The sequence below is a fragment of the Malania oleifera genome, chromosome 11 (assembly GCF_029873635.1).
Source record: "Malania oleifera isolate guangnan ecotype guangnan chromosome 11, ASM2987363v1, whole genome shotgun sequence".
In the NCBI taxonomy this organism is placed as follows: Eukaryota; Viridiplantae; Streptophyta; class Magnoliopsida; order Santalales; family Ximeniaceae; genus Malania; species Malania oleifera.
In genome coordinates this window covers 31,840,499-31,857,681 of record NC_080427.1, presented here as the reverse complement: position 1 = coordinate 31,857,681, position 17,183 = coordinate 31,840,499, and the positions used below count along the sequence as shown (strand labels likewise).

The 17,183-nt window shown below is 36.2% G+C and overlaps 1 protein-coding gene across 1 annotated transcript; it reads right to left on the bottom strand.

The window, feature by feature from the left end:
* Positions 1-7,666: 7,666 nt before the first annotated feature.
* On the bottom strand, positions 7,667-14,553 carry LOC131167809 (DNA-directed RNA polymerase V subunit 5A). Its single transcript, XM_058126730.1, has 4 exons — positions 14,079-14,553; positions 12,871-13,047; positions 8,440-8,553; positions 7,667-8,038 (listed from the first exon to the last, which is right to left on the bottom strand). Exons 1-4 carry the CDS (start codon positions 14,343-14,345, stop codon positions 7,913-7,915), a joined length of 684 nt encoding a protein of 227 aa, XP_057982713.1. The 5' UTR covers positions 14,346-14,553; the 3' UTR covers positions 7,667-7,912.
* Between the last annotated feature and the right edge of the window lie 2,630 nt (positions 14,554-17,183).

Sequence of the window (17,183 nt, the reverse complement as noted above, 5' to 3'; positions counted from 1 at the left end):
TCTTTTAATTAATTAATTAATTAATATATTTTTTTTTTAAAAAAATTTTAATTTAATTTAATTTTATTATTATTATTTTTTGGAATCATTCTATTAATCTTTTATATCTCTTTTTGGGGTTTTTACACTGATAGTGATTGGGCCGGATGCGATGATGATATGAGAAGCACCTCAGGTTACTATTTTAGCTTTGGTTTTGGAATTTTTTCATGGTGTTCTAAGAAGTAAGAAGTCATAGCTCAATCCATATCCGAAGTAGAGTATGTAGATGCTGCTGCTAATGTGAATCAAGCCCTTTGGATTAGGCAACTTATGTAAGAACCCGAACCATGATATATGGGTTTATTGTGTAAAAGAGGGAAAAAAAATGGAATTCTGCAGACTTTGTCGACAAGGCCATATTTCGTCGATGAAGGTAGAAGGCTTTTCGTCGACGAAATTCAGAGGTTCGTCGACGAGGAAAAGCCGAGGGGTTCAGGAAAAATGGAAATATCTGGTTCGTCGACGAGGCCACCGATTCGTCAACGAATCTTGTGAAGAATTCATTGACGAGGATCCCAATTCGTCGACGAAATCCCCCGGGTCAAAGGTCTTTATAAGGATATTTTTGGTTGCTTACTTGCTAAGTTATGGTTTTCCTCTCTCTCTCTCTCTCTTTCTCTCTCTAAGATTCGAAGCTCTCTCTCTCTCTCTCTCTCTCTCTCTCTCTTCGATTCCTTCGCCGTTTGTCGCTGGATTCACAAATCCAAAGTTACTGCGAGGATCAGTGAAGAATTCTCTACGTTTCTACTGGATTGGAATCTCGTCTCGAAGGATTTCAAGTTTCGGGCCAAAATCGAGGTAAGGCTCGGTTTTCATTTCTGATTCGGTATATGTATAGTAGTACGGATTGTAAGTATGTTTTGTACTATGGTTTGTAGGTTTTGGAGTCTCGGTTCGTAGTTTTGAGGACCGTAAAGTTCATAATTGGAATTCGGGTTAAGGTAAGGGGATTCTGTTTATATCAGTCCATTTTTGAAATCAGGATCGGTAAGCTTGTAGGCTACGACCGTATGTATGTTTTGACTACTTATTTGGGAAAATCTATCGGGTAAAAATACGGGATTTTCGGGTTATAGTTTTTCAGAAAAATTGGGGATTTCAGGTATCATCTCTATTTTGTTTGGAAAACTGTTGTTTGCATTAAAACTGTATTATTGAGGTGACCGTAATCCATATTTGCATAAACTGTATACTTGAAATTGTAATTGATATGATTTTCCGTAAACCAAATAAGTGTGGTATGTATGAATGTATGTATTTGTTCCAAGTATTTGTAAAACATTTATGTGGCGGCTAATTATCGTACGCTAAAATGTATAGGGACGTGAGTTCCAAAATGATTCCAGGTTTTGTGAAATCGGCTAAGGGCGACTAATTACCGTACTCCGAGAGTGACCAGATCTATATCCGAGGGTGTGAAATATCACCAGTCTAATTCCGGTTGGTCACCGAAGTGGTGTGAGCTATATGCTACATTGTATGTTGCAATGGATTCACTATGGGCCTAGGTCGTTGCAGCATAGTTGTGCTATGGCAATGTAATCGTGGTGAGACTAGGTGACCTTGTGTAGTTGCATATGTAGCAATGTAATCACTATTGGGTCTGAGTCGTAGATCTTCATAGTTACATGTGTAGTAATGTAATCGCTGTGAGACTAGGTGACCTTATGTAGTTGCATATGATGCAATGGATTCACCATTGCGCCTTGATCGTCGCAGCGTAGTTGCGTATGTAGCAATGTAATCGTTGTGAGACGAGGTGACCAGGTGTAGTTGCGAACTGGTGTGACGACACTGACCGTATGTATGTATGTATGTATGTATGTATGTATGTTGGGTATCGTATGAACTGAAAAGGTTTTCTGAAAATACTGGAACTGTATGTATTTGTATGAAATTGTACGAATTGTTTCAAATTGTATCGTATGTATAGTGTTATGAAGTATGTAAAATGACACTGGTATGTCACACACTGATATAAATTGTTTTCTTCCTTACTGAGAGGTGTCTCACCCCGAATGTACGTACAATATTTTTCAGGGCCTTCAAGTAGTGGTAAGTAGCATCCTAGCGTCTGGAAGCAAGAGTGTCATAGCTACTGCTTGTACCCATTAGGTAAGAGTTTTGTAATTGGGTTGTCGTGATGGATTTTGTAGAGGTCAGTAGTATGTATGGTAGTCGTGGGAATGTATATCCTAGCTTATATGGTATAGACTCTGGTATGATCTTGTTTATGTGTAAAAGACCGTATTCCGCTACGTATCTGATGAGTATGGATTGGTATGTGTTTGTATATAGGGCAACCGTTCACCCCACGGGGTCGAACCCTCTTTGTATGTTGTATCATGTATGTTTTAATTGATACAAACACAGGTTGGATTACTCAAATTCACCCCCGGGTCCTATTTCCGGGTTTGGGGCGTGACAACTTATGACAAATTTGCATATGGAACAACAAGAAGGCACACAATTATTTGTAGACAACCAAGTTGCAATTTCAATTGCTAATAATCCAGTGTCCCATTGCAAAACAAAACACTTCAAAATAAAATTTTATCTTCTAAGAGAGGTACAAAGGGAAGGAGAAGTGCAGTTGATCTACTGCAAAATAGAAAATCAAAGTTCTGACATCCTAACAAAGGCACTTCTGAAGATTAGATATGAATTCTTGAGGCAGAAGCTTGGTGTATGAGCTCCAGAGTCAAGGAGGAGTGTTGACTAGTGTGTCTAATGAAGTTGAATGAGTTTTATTTGTTGCTATTCTTTAGGAGCTGAATCATTTTTATTTGTTGCTATTCATTAGAAGTTGAATAAGTTTTATTTGTTGCTATTCTTTAGGAGCTGAATCAGTTTTATTCGTTGCTATTCGTTAGGAGCTGAATAAGTTTTGTTTGTTGCTCAATAAAAATTAGCCTTCTGCAGTCTTTAAATCAGCTTCTCTCATTATCCTTAGTCTCTGTTTTTTTTTTTAAATATCCAACACTCCTCCAACCCCAACTATTTTGAAAAGGTGGGCTCCCTTCCATAATGGGTGAAGCTTGGTGGAGAGGGGAGGATAAGCTAGAAATGACAAGCGATGAGTTTCAAAGGGAAAATTTATCCGAATATTTCTTTTTTGAGAAACTCATAGCCAAGGGACGTCAAACCTAACTAAGGAGAGACCCACCCCTAGCACACCCAAAAAAGGAGGCAGTGGAGGGTCGTGCTGCTTAGTGTAATGGTAATTAGGAAGTCTTTAAGGATTGAAAAGCTGTAAAGTGTTTGGTTTATTAAAACTGCATCCTCTTTAAAAGACCCTCACAGAATCAGAAAGTTCAAAAAGACAGAAAAAAAACATAGAAATGTTAAGGAAGAAGCAATTTAGATGGGGAGGGCTCAGAAAGTTCTAAAACTCTTAAGGCATGTTTTTATACAAAATTAAAGTGGGCAATGCATTTTTTTTAAAGAAGTGTAATTTCATTAGAAAAAAGAAAACAAGCAAGGAGCTTGGATTCTTGAAGAAAGTCATACAAAGAAAGAAAGGAGAATGAGCAAATCACCCTCCCATATTAGAAAAGATGCATGAAAACTCTTCCTAGTCTAAGGATGACAAAGATGCGTTTGGCCTAGTCCATTGATATAAGCTTATATAACAATGTTTAAACACTATTGCTACTGCAGAGCGATTGCCCTTGAAGATTCTTCCATTCCTCTCTTTTCAAATTTCCCAACATATAATTGCCGATATAGTTGCTTTCATTTTTCTGAGACATCCCCTAAACTTAGAGAAATCCCAAGATAAGAACATGGGTGCCAAAAAGTTTGGCATAACAACATGATTTGACGTCCTTTGACAAACGAGCTTCCAGATTTGCCTGTTGAATTGACATTAATGAAGGAAGAGATGATTGACTTCTTCACTTTCCTTCTTACATAAAACACACATAGAGGCCAGCCTTCAGCCTATTTTTTTGCAGATTATTGGATGTTATTTTCCTATTGTCAATTGCAAGGCAACAAAAAACACTCACTTTTGAGGGGATAATTGTGTTCCATAGATAAGACTGGGGGATGCTCACATTTTGTTGAGGATCCCTGTAGGCAAGGTGATTGTAAAAGCTTTTTACCGAAAAGGATTTAGTAGAGGACAATTCCCAAACACATGAGACTACTTAATTGGCTCTAACTCGGTGTTTATCAGATCACAACCCTATCATGTTAGATTGCAGAGGTATCAAATTGGGTAATTCCCCTTTCAAATTTGATAACAACTAGCTAAAAATTGAAGGGCTTCAAAGAAAGATGGAGGAAAAATGGGGGTCTATGTCTTTCAAAGTATCAGCTTCCCTTGTTCTAGCCAAAAAAATTAAAGAGCTTGAAAGATTTCTTAAAAGAGTGGAGGAAGGAGCACAAGATTGTTGAAACATAGCTTAAAGCTTCATGGCTAAAGGAGGTAGATGCATGGAATATCAAGTTAGAGCAGGGGTCTCTCTTTGCAAAAGACAAAGCTCTGAAAGAAGAAGCTAATAAAAGGCTTCTTATTGTACTAGATAGGGAAGAAGCTTCATGGAGATTAAAATCCCGAGAACTATGACTAAAAGCAGGAGATAGAAATACTAGGTTTTTCCATAATATGGCTTCCCAACACAATGTGATAACAAACTCAAACCTTTCTAAATACTACGAATAAATTTTCAGCATTGCATTTATTAACAAATCAATCTTCATTTCCATACACTTAAAAACTTCAACAGAGATAAAAATTTTTTGGCTATGGACCTATAAAATTTAGCTTTACTGAAAAAACTCTCCTACTTTTTCTAATGCATATATAGATATATTTATAGTCATGACCATGCATTATTAGTTAAGCTTGGAGTATTTGATGCATATATCAAAATTCACAACAACATTTGTATAAATTAATGAGCATTAAAAATTAGGAAACCCCAAAGCTTGCACCACTTCTGCAGGCTTAAACCAAAATTAGAACAAAACAATTAAAAGCCCATCTAGTAGTGCCCCCAATAGTACAAAAGCTCCGTTTGGGCTAATTACACACTTGTTAAAAGACCTTCATAATAAAAAAAAAAAACATGTTTGCTAGTATTTTGATAACAAAACACCCTTTTAACCAATAAGTAACAACAACAATAACAACAACTATTCCAAACTTCCCACCAGTGGATGTTTATTTTCTTATTTTCTAAACTAAATTGGTATTCTTACAAACAAGCATACCTTTTTTTAAAAAACTTTATTTTTATTTTTATTTTTTGTTAAGACCAGAGGAGCCCATGGGTGGGCTTGATACACATGGGTGAGCACCAACTTGACACAAAAGTTTAAGCCTATTGGGTCTTGAGTTCAACCATGTATATAAGCACCCATCATCCACTTTAATTTTTCAATGTAGGACAAGCTCATAAGTAGAATTTTCAACAATCTCCCCCTCACTTGTGAGTTCCAGCTGCTTCCCCTTGAACGAAAACCGTCTCCCTTTTGGGACAATTCTCCAACAGTTGCTCAAGTGGGCCTTACCACTGGCGCCTTACGTGCATCAGATTGTATTCCACGTGTCTCCGAACCAATCCTACCTCTCACATCTTGACCCTATTCGGATCCATCTACAACCTAGATGATCCTTATTGGCTTCAGCCACACACTTGGTCCTCCAACTGTTAGCACGTTAGGAGAATTAACTTCCCGTCTCGACTTTTACGATGTCGCTCACCCAAAGTTACGAACCGTCGGCTCTGATACCACTTGTTAGGACCGGAGGAGCCCATGGGTGGGCTTGATACACATGGGTGAGCACTAACTTGACCCAAAAGCTTATGCCTATCGGGTCTTGGGCCCAACCATGTATATAAGCACCGATCATCCACTCTAATTTTTCAATGTAGGACAAGCTCACAAGTGAAATTCTCAACATAATGTGGACAGAAGCCTTTTGTAAGCAGTCCAAAGGATAATATTCGAGAAGCACTGAATGTGGTCCCCGGTATTATGAACTCTTCGAACTTCTAAATTATGTTTGTATATTTTTTTTGGTGCTGAAGAAGCCTAACATTAGCTTGCTTCCTTCATGTTCTTATGACTAGCTCGAAGATGAAGATGCTTCTCACATGGAGTTCTTTGTTGCCCAGGTGGTACTCCCTTAGGCGCATCTGTTTCCGAATGATAGCAATCACCATACCTACCATAGGGACTTAAAGACTCCTCTGAACAATTGGAATTTCGTACTTCTATCGCTATCCAGGTGCGAAGAACCCCACAAGTGATTGCAATGAGTAGAAATCTCACTCATCGGGATGAATCTTATTAATAAGCTTTTTGATTGATTCAAGGCACAACGAAGCCAAATTCAACATCTTTCCATTTCCACATTAGCACTATGGAAAGAAAGGTCGTATAAAGAACCGCTGGAATTTCAAGCATAGAAGGGGGGTTAGGAGAAGGGAAAAAAACTAGGACATTAACGTCACGAGTCTACAAGCCTTTCTCATTTCAGTGCTCACCTTTTGAATCTTCAATAGGGGTGCCCCAACTACTTTTGCTGAGGTGAGCTCAAAGAAGAGAAGGAAGAAAATGGGTGATAAAGAACAGTTATCTTTCTAGGTGATGAGTTATATAGGTCTAGTTCATGAATTAGTTGTGCAATTGAAGATGTGTCGGTTAGGGAATTGAGGTTATGCAAGGTCTAAGTATGATCAAGAGGCACAAGATAATGATAAAAATTGGATCAAATTGCATTTTGACTGAACTTTTTTTTTTTTGTTGTTGTTGTTGATAATGAAAAGATAGAATGATTGAAGATCATTCTTAGTTTTGTTATGTGAATGTTGATTTTATTTGACAAACTATTGAACTTCTCAATAGAATAGGAAATTTTCAATTTTAGTGTGCACTTAAAATAAGTAATATTCATAGAATGAAATTGTAGGGATATATTTTGTCTAATTTTTTCTTTAAAATTCTACATGTGTATTATAAATGAATGCTTTATTTATTTTTTTTCCTTTAGTTAAAAAACATTTTAAAAAATGTTAATTTCTTTAAAAAAAATTATTTCATTTGTGCATTTCAATGCATTTTTAAAAAATATGAGTATTTCATTTTATTATTAATTACTTATACCAAACATAAGAATGAAATGAAGAATGAAAATGCCCATTCCATTCCAATATGATCGTATCAAACAATGAAATTCCATTCTAGTGTGATTCCATATTTGTTATCAAACAATGGAATGCAATTAGTCATTTCATTCACTCCCCATTCCCCTCCATTCTTCTCCCATTCCATTCTTGCCTACAAAACATATAACTGTTTATTAACGATTATATATCTCAATTATCTTATTTCAACTCCATTCCGCATTGATGAGCAAGCTAATAGTTCCCAAAATCTGTTCATAACTCCTCTCTTCAGATTCCACACCCTAGACACCAATTGACGTTTGTTGCATAAGAATTGAACGAAAAAATGAATTTGTTACTTAATTTTTCCATACCCTCTATTGAAGTCTCATTCCAGTTTATTTCCAAACTACTCCATTCTCTAAAATCAAATCAAATCAAATCAAATCAAATGCGATGCTGACCCCAAAAAGACAAAAAACCAAACAGGATTAACAGGAAAATTTCGAAATCAAACAGAAAGTAATATTGATGTTCACATGTGAACATAACAGTAAAACTAGTTTACTCTCGCTGAATCCACAATATTCATAGAGCATGCAGCAGCAAGTTGGTACACAGTTCACACAATCAGAGAGAGTGAAATGTCCCTGGCCTGGCGCAAGAAAAAAAAAGAGAAGGGCAAAACATTCTGCTACATATGCATTGGGCACTGGGTGAAATGTGAAAGTGAAAACACAAAAAGGGCATCACCAAACGCATCTGTAAGTAACATGTGATCCCGTAATTTCACCGCTGTAAGTAACTTTCACCACCTGCCCTTTCTCAAGCCCATAATATCGAGCAATCGCATCCTTCTCCAGCATTCGAGGAAGCTGAAAAAAGTGATAATAAACAAATGAGAAATTAAAATATGACAATCGTTTTTCAACCCAAGCACTTGAAACCACATGCAATTAAAACTTAATAACCCCTAGTCCTGTTCATAGTTATCATAATTAGTCATGCTTTAATTTTATTCATCAAGAAAATAACAGAAGGATTCATTTTCAAGCAGTCTCGTGTAAAAACACTACATTCAAGCATCCAGGTTGATATAACAAACACCTGTAACCTGTATATGCTTGTATTTATGAGCATGTTCATGAATAAAAGAGTACATCATTCTAAAGAACAAAGTGATCTGTCATACTCAGCATCTCCAAAGATAGCAAACAAGACCCTCCCTATTAAATTGCAACTTCTCGTGGTGGCTTTGTTGAGTTCAATAACTAACCTGCTTCTCTTCCAAACTGTACTTCTTTAAAAGCCTCTCTTTCTCCTTGTTGGTCAAAATTCGATGCTTTGGCTTTAACACGTGTTTTGTAATATTAACAAGCAAGTCGGTAATCTGAAGGCAAATGAAACCACAGCAAGATTAAGGACATAAATGGGATGGAAACCTATAGGGTTGAACTCAATGCAACTAACAGGAAAACATGTTTAAGAATAGAACAAAATACATGTGCAAAAACATATGGATATACATTTGAACTTCAATTAAGCATATTTTTAGGGCTCAATAGTTTAAAATCATCAGGTAATGAGATTCAATGGTATTAATGTTTTTGTAGATCAAGTGCAGCTACCATATTATTTGCATGACAAGGGAAGAACGAGACAGGGAAGGCAAATATGTTTCCTGGAATGCCGTGCTTTGTCAGTCAGTGATCTTGCTTTATATATTTCTTTAAGAAAATATATCCTTTCTTTTAGGGTTAAAAACAATCCATTTCCTAAGGTGATTCGTAGAAACATTTCCTCGAACTATTTTCCCTGATACTCCATACGGGTACATAAGAGGAAAGAGAACATTTGGCATGTAAAGACACAGGTCTTGATTTGCTTTTCTGTCTTAGCAACAAGACAGCAAAATACACATCATGTATGAAATTAAATAAAACAACATTAATAACTTATGATTTATCAATTTATGCCAGTGTCTAGAACACTCCAAGTCCACATTTTGTTCAGCCTGATGATTGGAACTCACATAAGGGCAAAGAAATTACAATTATTGAAATCCTCAAGAAAGCAGAGTGAATCATACTATTGAGCTCCCAAATACAAGCTCAGTATAAACACTTTCACAACAACATAGTAAGTAAGAAATGCCATTTCTCATTCACTTCATATAATTTTACTTGGAAATAAGAAATGCCATTAATAATTCACCTCATATAATTTGTACTTCAGAATACATGTATCAACCACAACCAACCACCAGAAAACATCAGCCAAATAATGCACCCCTTGCGGTAATATTCCCCATAAGTTCTTCCTTCATTTTGTCTCTTCTGGAATATTTAGAATTCTTTCCTTTTTATGTTTTTTGATTTTATTTTTTGGGTGAGGATGTCAACAAGCTAAAAGTTGTCTAATAATCATAAAAAAGCTTAGAATATTTCTATTTTAGAAAGAAAATTATAAGAGAGAATAAGAGGGTTTAGTAATGGTCTCTACAACAACAACAAAACCAAGCCTTAGTCCCACTAGGTGAGGTTGGCTATATGAATCCTTTTCCGCCAATTTATGCGATCTAGTAATGGTCTCTACACTCCTTTAAAAAAAAACAAAAAGCATGTTATGTACTCATATAGGATTGGACTTTCTTTCTTTTTTTTTTTTTTTTTGGAAAAAGAGGGTGACACCTCCTATCTTTATTAGAAAACCCCTCACTTATAATGAGGAATACCGTGGTTCCAACCTTGAGATTTAGGGAAAACAAAATCAAACCCCAAGCATCTAAAACTGACTTAACCAACTTATTCAAAAGCAAGAAACCAATGACCAACAACCAAACAAATAAATAAGAACTATACAACTATAAGTAGAAAACAAACAAAACTCCGGAAGATCTCGAGGAATAAACCAACCACTCCAACCTTCACAAACACCAGCACAAAACATCATGAGCGCAAGGAAGGAAATCCCAATAAATCCAATCGAATCATTCCCCTGATTTGCTGTGGAAGCTCATCCTGGCAATATATACTACATCTCATCCAAATAACAGAGATAAGGTACAGACAAGGATTGCTTGTTTGCACCAAGGGTGTGTTTGTTTCACAAACTAGGTTGCACAGGACTGGATTAAACTGAAAAGAATTAGATTGGATATGATAATTATAATAAAGTATAAACTGTGGTCCGCCCCTTCCCCAGACACTGCATACGTGGGAGCTTTGTGCACCGAGCTGCCCTTTAACACAAGATGGGACTGACCAGAAAATGACAAATAAAACTCAAATCAATCATGCAATTGTCCAATGTTCCAATCAAGGCAGTCACAGTGGTTCGGCTGGGTGGCTTGTGACCGCAGCATACAGGGGTATGATTTGATTACAGCAACTTGACAATAGCCATTTCCGCTGGTTCAGGCTCACGAAAGATGAAATTAATGGTTGTTTAAAATACTTAGTGCAGTTTTCTGCTTGCCATGGGTGGATGGATGGATGGAAGTATAGTGGTCCAGTTTGAGGCTGTGATGCAAATTTTCTAGCATGATTTTTCAATTTTTTTTTAGAAGAAAAAATCCCTCACATCTGATGCAATTTTTTTCAGTGATTCAAACTTTTTTTTCCCCCTCTCAATAATCTGTAATTTTTTTTCCTGTGACGGCGTGATACATTATATTATGATTTTTTATAATTAAATTTGTAAATGGGCAATTTTCCACATCTTCGATCAAATTCCAGCAAAACATATTGATGTTGACATTGATCAAATACTGGCAAAAACCAATCTTGATTTTTGGTTATTGTGATGGTGTTTACATATTATGCAGGATTATTATCAATAAAAGGGGTTAAAAAGGCAAAAGTAAGGATGTCCAGATGTAAACAAAACAATTATCATACTTATGAATTGATCAGTGTCACTACTCAAAGTAGTTCTAAATTCCTGTTCACTAATTCAGAGTCTGATCCTGCTTACCAGAAAACACTAACACCCTATCAAACCATGTACTGGTACGAATGTTCCAAAACATGAAACATTTTCATTCCAGAACTCTAAATCTAACAATCCAAAGTTTTAATTCAATAGTTTTCACATAACTTTTTGTTAGTTAAAAGTACTTAACATAACTTTTTTCAGCTAAAAGTGGGGAATCATGACATTCTAATTCTACTAAACAGAAAATCTCTTCTACATTTAGAAACACCTCAACATCCTGTCCAAAATATATAAGTGCCATTACACTTTTTTCATCAATATATCAAAATATGTATACCCTTAACTTTCCACATTTTAGGGCATGTGCCATACTACGAACCCCTTCCTGTTCCACAAACCAAAGCATTCCACTTTCTAGGTAACATTAGCCAGATCAATATTCAGAACTTAACACTTAATTTACCAAAAGATAGATACCTAGGTCTCCATAAACTTGAAAACCCCCTCAGCATCAACGATAATAGAAACCCAAAAGGTGATGCTGAACAAAATAAACCTCCAATGTCTATAGAACAAAATGTCAAACCTCGATTATCCATTCTCCTCATAGAACCTTATTCCTATAGTGAACCACCTCCAAGCATGTGAAAATTTTGATTCTTGCTTTAAAATCAAACAGGACAGCTCTGCTTTGCCCCATAATTCAAATAGAATATCCATTTAAACTCATCATCTTCTACAATGTTGAATAATTAAGGATAACAAGCAACTTGAATGGAAATTAGCACAACTAACAAGTAATGTAGTTAAAAGTGTTAATATATGTCAAACAGACTTTTTACTGTCAACAGGTGTCTCATTTGAATGACATTCGATTCTTGTGCTATAAACGGTTCAAGTCCATCTCAGCTACAGAATTTTTCAAAACTATATAATAACAGACCAACTAAGGTTGACTAGGTGCAACGGTTGAGGTTGCCATATTATGACCTCTGCATGATGGATTCAAGGCACAGAAATATCCTATGTGCCGCTGGTAAGATGCATTTACCAGACCACCCTCCCACACACTGAATTGGAAGGGCCGCAGAAGACTGATGCACAGTAGGGCCCTTTTCAGGTCTATAAGGCTCAAGCCATTGAGATGAAATGATGATAATAATAATATAACCAAGGATGGGACTCCTTTCAGAGTCCAACTAAGGCCCCTTAGATGAACCACGAATGTTATCAACCAGGGTACTCCCAACACAAGCCTCACCCATTAAATTGCCACCCCTACACTTGCATTGTTATTAAAAACATTTTCTGTTGAACAAGCTTAACATCATCTACAGTCCAAAACCCAGAGGAAGAGGATGCCAAAAATATCACTTCTGCCAGGCCTTCAGGTATGCAACTATTATATATAACAATTCCAGATAAAGCCAAATCACCTTGTCAAATTATAATCATAGATTCTTAAAAATACAAAGTATTCAGTCGTGCTGATCAATCTCTGGAAAAATTTAGTCAGTCAATAACACAAAGAAACTATGAAAGAGTTGACCTAGTAAGACAGGCAGGCAAGCATGCATGCAAAATTCTGCAATGTTTGTACAGGTCCTTTACAGAAATGAACATAAATGCCCCACAAATAAAAAAAATACTTGCAGCGGATTATAATTGCTTGACAGTGACAAAATAAACCAGCAGAACAGTCATTATAGTTAAAGATTCCCAAGTAATTTAACAGTAAAGTTGTCTCACAAAGACAAAAACATAGACTTACTTGGAACATCTCTACTTTGAAGGAGAAAATATCCACAGCTTTGAGAGCTTGGTTTGTTATTTGATTTTGCAATATTAAGATCAGCCGCTTTAGACTGTCTTTATTAACAATTTGAGTTGCAATTCGGCGGATTGTATTTACTTTTACCACCTCAGGCCCACAGAAAATGACCAGAATCTGCAAGTAAAATAGTAGATAATTAGCTACATTTAATTACACAATAGATTGAGAACATCATTATACAAGTGAGAACTCTTATATTGCATCATCCTCAACACAGCCCCCACTCCATCCGACACCTACAACTGTCCAAAGTCACTAGATAATTCAGTATTTGGGAGGTTACCATGTGCTCTGTGTCAAACAAGCACAATGTATCTACGTTGGACATAGCAAATTCCATGAGTATAAAGCATGGAATGTGGCCATTAAAAAGATTTAGCTCAAAGTGTCCTTCTCCAGCTATATTAGGTAACAGCCATGACTAAGTCATAAAAGCAAAACGTTTGAGACACAATAGATGAAAAGGGCAACATCCAAATTATTCTGCATAAAATTTGACTGGAACATCCCTATTAGAATTATAAAAGAAGTGAGCATTTTACATTAAAATAAGAAGACTGTGATTTTGGGAGCACCGCAAAAGACATGAGATGTGAAACACAATTATATGATTTACAATATTAATTGTCTAAAGAATACTGCACTATAAAAATATGCAATAGATATCAGCTAAGCACCCTATGCCCATAAGTACCCACATAAGAAATATCAGAACAGATAAAAAGAAGAAATTATTTTATTATTCTAAAAAAAACCACCAAACAACTGTAACTAATAGATTTTTATCTACTAAGAGACTAATCTAGCTGAAGAATGTTCCTATAGGAGGATAGATTTGAATCATGCATGCAGTGAGACACAAATACTGCCCTAGCAATTTTAAGTTCGTGCATAAGAATCGATATGATTAAATAAACAATCAATAGGGCTGCTAAAAAACATGTTAAATCTCCATTTGGTTGCTTAGAAAACCCAAAGCAAAAGAAAAATTAAACTAGAAACAAATTAAGAATTCTCCATTGTTTTGCAAACCAAACACCAGCAAGCGCAAAACCCAAAAATTTCTGTCCTCTTCCTGTCTTTCCTCGAACCCAAACCGGGAGCAGTGACCCAATGTGTGGAATTAAAAAAGGAAAACAGATTACTTTCTTGGAGGGGTCGGACCGGAGAGAAGTGGAGATGCGAAGGCGGTCGATGTCGGGCTTCTGGCCGTAATTGGATCGGAATTGGTGGAGAGAGAGGTCGATTTCGGAGTCGGGAACGGCGTAGCCTCTGTCCTTCAGCATCTCCAACGCAGTTCTCCGAGCTAGGTAGTACCTGTGGCTCTCAGCGCTCCCTTCGTCCACGAAGCTGCTCAAGCACCTCCCGTACACTGCCCCATTCACATCCCCGCCGAGCCCATCCACCTCCATCTCTCTCTCTCTCGCTCTACGGAGTACTGAGACCGCCAGGAGAGAGAACGCCGGGCGTGCGTCTTGCCCTTACGGCTTGAACCCGGATCGCTAACCGGAAAGAGAAACGGGTTGTCGTTCGTTACCCGCGGTGATACAGCAACGTCAAGGAGATACTTGTTTTTCCCACGTGGCGGAAATGAAATATCAGTGATCAATGTTAATGAGCACTCCGTGTCCATCGAGGAGGTTGTTTAAGGGAATTTGGTGGAGTTTTTTCCCATTTTAATATTATTTTATAACAAAATATTAAATAATATTTTACTTGAGAAAATTTTTTCCAGTTTGATGCTTACGTAATCTCACTACTTGGTCGGGCGAGATTTGTCACACATCAGCAACCGGTTTATTTCCCAAACAAATCTCACTAGATGGTTTAACGAGATTTATTTGTCACGCGTCAACACACGATTGGTCAAATCATTAAAATCTTGCTAGACTGTTCAGCGAGATTTGCTTCTCATGCGTCAACACACGATTGGGCAGACCACTTAAATCTCACTAGACTTTCCAACGAGATTTGTTGAAATCTTACTGGACGGTCCAACGAGCTTTACTGTATATGCAATTTTTTTGAAAATTAAAAAATCCTATGTATTCCATTTTCTTTTTATCTTTTAAGATTTTTGAACACTTAATTTTTGTTTTAGTGTGATAAAAAAGAAGAAAAAAGTTATTCGTTAATTTGTTCATTATATATATTATAAAATTTTCATCAATAACTAAATAAAAAAAAATGGATTTTGTTTCCTTTATTTTCTTTATGTTTTTCAAGCAACAAACGAGATTACTATTTATGTTTGATTCTAAGAAAAGTAAAAAACTCAACTTAGCATGTATGTGATTTTTTCTCCACATTGCCAATTTAGGACCAATGCTCTCTAGGATCCAGAAAATCTTTGCATGTTTTCTGTCAAATGGTTTGTGCCTATCCTCTCACGGGGATACCGAATCTTGTTGAAGTCCCCATAGATACAACAGGGAATGGATGAGGGAGTCCTTGCTTGTGCAAGTTCATTCTAGAATTCTTTTTCTCGATCCTCATGTGGTCCATACACAACCATTAACAACCAGTCCCAACTACCATCACTTGAATGGGAACTTACAGAGATAGAGAACTTGCCATTTTTTATTGCTAAATAAGAGAATTTGTTTTTGTTTTCTTTTATCTGAATCATTTAATCCTCGAACATTCCATGACGGAATTTTAGGACTCATTATTCTGTGTTTTGAATCTGGTATTTCTGTCTTTCATCATATCTATTCTAAAGACTCCAAGGCATTGAACATGATCTACAAATCTCCTTCATGACTCTCAAACTTCATTCCCATCTTCAAACAAAGTTCAACAACATTTTCTATACTCCATCCGGAGGAGTCCCTAGCAGTGAGTAGAGGACATTGACTGAAGTCAATGAATAAACAACCCTAGAGGTCATTATTATCTCCTTGAGCAAATCCTAAAGCCATGACCCAATTCACCCCCCCTCCTCTTGAGACTACACCTTAACTTTCAATTGGTATCAGAGGCAGGTTGTAGCAAATCCTAACTAATAGCTACATAAAGATTTATATGACACACCTAGGAGTACCTCTCTTTGGAGATGGTCAATCCTCAACTAAGTCTCCTATCTTTTGTGGTTTAAATTATACATTTTGGAAATAAAGAATGAGAATATATATTCAAACCATGGATTGGAAAGCATGGAAGGTTGTCACACATGGTGACTACATTCCTACTAAAATTGTAGATGGCAAAGAAGTCCCTAAAGAAGAAAAAGACTTGACTGACATTGATTACAAAATGATGCAAGCAAACTCTAGTGCCATGAATGCACTATATTGTGCCTTAGATGTTAATGAATTTAATAGGGTCATGGCATGTAAGTCAGCCAAAGAAATTTGGGACAAATTAAAAGTAACCTATGAAGGGACTATAGATGTTAGAGATAGTAGAATTGACACGCTCACAAGCGAGTATGAGGCTTTCAAGATAAACCCATATGAAACCATAACAAATATGTAGGTTTACACATATTATAAACTCCCTTAATGCTTTAGGAAAAACATACTCCACTTATGAGATGATCCATAAAATCCTTAGAGGGCTTCCTCCAATATGGGAACCAAAAGGCACAGCAATTACGGAAGGAAGAAATCTAAAAAATACATCCTTAGATGAACTCATAGGATCCCTTCTCACATATGAGATGTCTATGAATGAAAGAAGTGGAAAAACTAAAGCTCAAGAATCAATTTATTTTAAAGCTTCAAACGAAAACTCTAATGATGAAGATGAAGAAGAAATGGATGAAAAAGAAATAGCCTTTATATCTAAGAAACTTGCAAAAATTTTTAGAAGGAAGAATAAATTTACAAGAAAAATTTGGAACTCAAAATCAGATGAAGAAGAAGGAAAGGGAATCAGTAAAAAGAAAGCAAAAGCTGAACCTCAAACATGCTATAATTGTAAGAAAGTTGGACACGTAAAATCATATTGTCCAAAACTTAAAGATTCCAAAAATAAAAGGAAAAAATGCAATGAAAGCAATTACTTAGGATAATATGAGTACAAGTAATTCAGATAATGAATCAAGTGACCAAGAAGTTGCTTGCTATATGGCATGGGACAATGAGGAAAGCTCCTCATTCGAATCAATTAATGATTCTTGCAATGAATCATATCTAGAATCCAATGAAAGTATGCCTTCTTATGAAGAACTTCAAAATGAACTATTTCAGGTGCATAAGATTTTAGTTAATGTGACTAAAAGATATATATCATTGAAAAATAAGAAT